This window comes from Aplysia californica, unplaced genomic scaffold (genome assembly GCF_000002075.1).
Source record: "Aplysia californica isolate F4 #8 unplaced genomic scaffold, AplCal3.0 scaffold00985, whole genome shotgun sequence".
NCBI classification, from domain to species: domain Eukaryota; kingdom Metazoa; phylum Mollusca; class Gastropoda; order Aplysiida; family Aplysiidae; genus Aplysia; species Aplysia californica.
In genome coordinates, this window is record NW_004798255.1 from 93,612 (window position 1) to 98,008 (window position 4,397).

Below are 4,397 nucleotides of genomic sequence, written 5' to 3' on the forward strand. Positions count from 1 at the left end.
TTTTTGGCCCCCACTTTGTTTTTGGGAAAAGGATTCTTTTTTCCCCCGGGGGGGCCTTTTACCCCCCCCCCCCCCCCCCCCCCGCCCCAAACCTCCATCTCCCCCTAAATTCCCCTGTCTAAGACAGAATTTTTTTCTGGCTCCCTTGCGATTCCGTCTTACACAGGTTCGACTGTATCTGTTTGCCTGTCACAGGCACAGCATTTTAAACACTACTGAATTCCTTTGTTTAGTTTAGTTTTAGTAGATGTTTTTAGTTTTAGTTTTAGTAGAGGGTTTTACGGCGCTCGCAACTGCAGAAGGTCGTATGAGCGCCAGAAGATTAGAGGTGTTACAAGAGAGTAACAAACGTAAAAAAAGAAGACGGGGAGATGAGGACGATAGATGTTCGATAGGAAAGAAGAAGCAAACCACACCAGAGCACCCGCCAACGACCCACTTCCTTTGTCTGCTTGAGTACAGAGAAGCACTACTAAAACCTATTACGGCTTTTTGTGGTTGGCACATGTCATAATATCGTCAGTGTCACACGCTGTCCACTTTTGTCTGGTTGGGTACTTTTTACACCAAAGACAAAAAAAAACCCTAGTTTTTGTTGTATTGTTCCTATCAGGAACCGTGAAAAGCAAGAAAATTGAAGACCTTGATCAAAGCATTAAACTGCATTTTGGTGATGTTAAAAGGTGCATCTTTGATAAAGCTTGGGGAGGGTGTAAAAATTGAAAATTCTCAAAATTTTGACAGAAGTGGATTGCATGCTCATGGAGGCTCACAGCATCAGCAGCAAGGAAACTGCAGAGCTTCGTAAATGGATGCCTATGAAGGATAGAGGGGATCAAGTGGTACGATCGAGTCACTAATGCTCAACTGTGGGAAAGAACAAGCCAAAGGCCAGTAAAGGAAGACATACAGGTGAAGAAATGGAAACGGATTGGATACACCCTGAGGAGACCCCCGACAAGCATCATCAGGCAGGCTTTAAAGTGGAACCCACAAGGAAAAACGTAAGAAGGGAAGACCAAAGATGACATGGAGGTGAGCGGTACAAGCGGAAATTGAAAAAGTGGGGACATCATGGAAACAGCTAGAAAAGGATGCTCAGGACAGGCTTCGCTGGAGTAATGTAGTTGATGGCCACCCCACTGGGAGTTAAAAAGGGCAAGAGAGAGAGGATTGCAAGCGACGATATGGAACTGACAATGAGCACTAGCTGACCAGTTTGTCACACGGGTACTTACGGCGGCCTTGACCCTGCGACACAGAGCTGCAGAGAACTACCAGCTCTTTCTGACAGGCCGAGTTGAGCAGGGGATCTATGTGCACATCCACACGGCTCTCAGCGATCATGTAGGCGATTTCCTGATGATACACCACAACCAATACAGAGTCAGTAAAAGGGCACTGTGATTTATTTCATAATCCTTATAATTTATGTTAATAATGGAGTGCCCAAGAGAAAAGTAAGTCTACTAAAATCTAAATTACGGAACTAGCTCGATGGTATATTTTACATTAGTAGTGAAACTAGGCATATTTTACAACAGTAATGAAACTGTCATACTATCTAAGAATATATGTGTGTGTGTGCGTGTGTGTGTGCGCGCGTGTGTGTGTGTGTGTGTGTGTGTGTGTGTGTGTGTGTGTGTGTGTGTGTGTACGTGTGTCTGTGTGTGTGTTTCTGTGTATGCGCACGCATGTGTGCATGTAACAATTTTCAGATGTCACTTTTCTACATATTTGTAACGCAGAACTCCCTCACCGTCTTGCAATCATTATTCCTCAGAGTGTGAAAGTTTTTCTTTAGGCACTCGATGACAGCACCATGGCCAAAGGTTTCGTATGTTCCGTAGCCATCGTCTGAGTCTACCGACATATGCCTTACATTCGCCACTTTGTCTGAACAAGACTTTTTAATCTGCCAAAGCAAAAGAGAAATTTTCAGTTATACCAGCCATCAAAAAGCATCCAAAGTAAAATTAGGAACAAAAGAAAATAAGATATGGTCTGAGAGTCCAACAAATAGTTATGGACAAATCAAATAATAAAAGCACACAAGCAAAAATCGATGTTCAAATTATACCAATTTGTAATGCAGAGACATTTGAGGGGCAGAAAGCAATATTTTGAAACTCTGAACAAGTAGGGGCACAAAGTTAACAGAACCAACAATTCCATATCAAAAGATTTAGCTTTATTTCTGAATGCACAATGAGCATCTCTTTAGGAATAAGTAGGGGAACAATGTTAAGGGGGGAGGCTACACCCCCAAAATCAAAATTCGGCTCAAAATCATGGAATTTGAGTTGTAGGCATTTTTAGCTTCCTCAGCCTCTCCTACATCTATTTCATGGCATAAGAACCCCCAAAAAACATTTTTTTTTCCATATCGGGCATGTTTGTAACCGCCATTTCCTCATAAAGTCAGTATTTTATTTTTCCTTATCGGCCGTTTTCTCAAAATGAGACTTTTCTCTATACTTTTTTGAATAACTCCACCATTTTTCATCCAATCTTCATGAAATTTTCACAGAATGAAGAGAAGAGGTAATACTAAAAATTTGTCTGTTGAAATTTTGATATATGGAATACATTTTTGTTGGTGGTGTCTGGAGTGTGGATTTTCACGGATTTTTCGCAAACTTGAATGCTACCTTAGGAAAAAATTCATTAAAAATTTTCATATTCGATTAGGAAAAAAACAACAGACAAATTTTTAGATCTAATGTTTGTAAACAGCATGCAAAAAAACAATCAATTTCTATGAGCGATAAGTTTGGTATTCATTACGTAAGACATGTCAATAAAATCCAATATGGTGGCGTATCCATGGAAACGAAACTTTTTTCTCAAATTTGATTGCGGATTTTAAGACTCCTTACTATACTTGTTATATGTGTGAAATTTGGTAAAATTCGGTCCAGTAATAAGTGAGATAGCCTCCAGGAGTAGCCCCCCCCCCCCCCCCCCCTTAATAGAACAAGCAATTCCCTATCAAAACATTTAGCCATTTCTGATTGCACATTGAGCATCTCTTTTGTTTTAGTAAGGTTTTACAGCGCCCGCAACTGCATGAGGTTATTTGAGCGCCAAGGGGTGGATCACCGTGGATATCAACAGAGAAGTCCAAACGGGGAATCAGGTTTACTCTGCTCACCTCTCTTGCCTCAACAGCACAAAGCCTGCTTCGACTATCAAGGCACCCAGGAAATAGCAGTTCACAAAAGAGTGACAAACATACAAATGAAGTAAAGGGAAAATGACAATAGTAAGGATGAGGAAAGAAAAGGCTGCAGTTCCCCCATGTTGTTCCGGCACAGTATGAGCATGACATTGATAAATCAGTGTTCCGGCACTGTATAAGCATGACATTGATAAATCAGTGTTCCGGCACAGTATAAGCATGACATTGATAAATCAGTGTTCCGGCACAGTATAAGCATGACATTGATAAATCAGTGTTCCGGCACAGTATAAGCATGACATTGATAAATCAGCCCATTTACAATGCTACAGTGCATAAGAATATGACAATGTCCCCCCCTTTGGGAATGGCCTACAGACGACTTTAGTCAGTAGCACTGTCCTGGTGGGGGCTGAGTATCTCTTTAGTAGCACCAATGATAGTACATAATAAGATGGGCCACTTCTCTCTTTGAGCCAATTAAAAAAGTGTCCTCAAAATTTGGTGGCGCCCTCTTCACAAAAGCGCACTCTTTGCGAACAGAGTTACCCTACTTGAGTTTTTAAAAATCAAAGTGAAACTAGCAAGTTTTGGGATAAATTTCGGAAGAACGCTTTTTAAAAATGGTTACACTGACAAAAAACCTCTTCCGGAGGAAAGGGTGATGGTTTTCTTCGTTTAATTTGACTTTAGAATGAAAGGCGAGAGGTCATTAAAATTTTTAAAAACTAAAACTCCGCACTGAACGTACTCGAAGTGCTGATGAACAGCAGTCGATCTGCGCACGCAAGGAGGTGCTATTCCTATTCTTTTTCTGGAAAAACGAAAGAGAGCTTCAAAACAGACTGCAGCGCCATCTGAAGCAAAGAGCATACTTCCTGCGGACACTTTTTTCGCTGAGTGGCCCATCTTGTTATTCACTATCTTTGGTAGCACAGAGGAAAATAATTTTATGTACTCCTACCAAGATTAAGGTCAGTACCAGTATCATTAGCACTACGATTATTATTTTCATGACTATTTTTATCATTATCATTACTGTTATCATCAATATAATTTCTCCCACCAGTGCTCAGTAAATGTAACTACTCACGTCTTCTTTGCACATCTTCATCACCACGGGGTTGAGATTGATGTCAATCGCAGCCTCTTTGATCCTCGACCGAACCTCGTGCTCACAGTCCTTGGTGAGAACCTGCAGAAAGTCCCACGTGAG

At 41.2% G+C, this 4,397-nt stretch overlaps 1 protein-coding gene across 1 annotated transcript in view; it reads right to left on the reverse strand.

Annotated features, from left to right (window-relative positions):
* LOC101852739 (Golgi apparatus protein 1) overlaps nt 1-4,397 on the reverse strand; it is a gene marked incomplete in the record, with an annotated part of 47,933 nt that overhangs the window by 7,033 nt on the left and 36,503 nt on the right. The window contains 2 exon segments of the mRNA XM_013089565.2: nt 1,239-1,359; nt 1,760-1,915. Of these exon segments, the coding sequence (XP_012945019.1) occupies nt 1,239-1,359; nt 1,760-1,915 (277 nt within the window).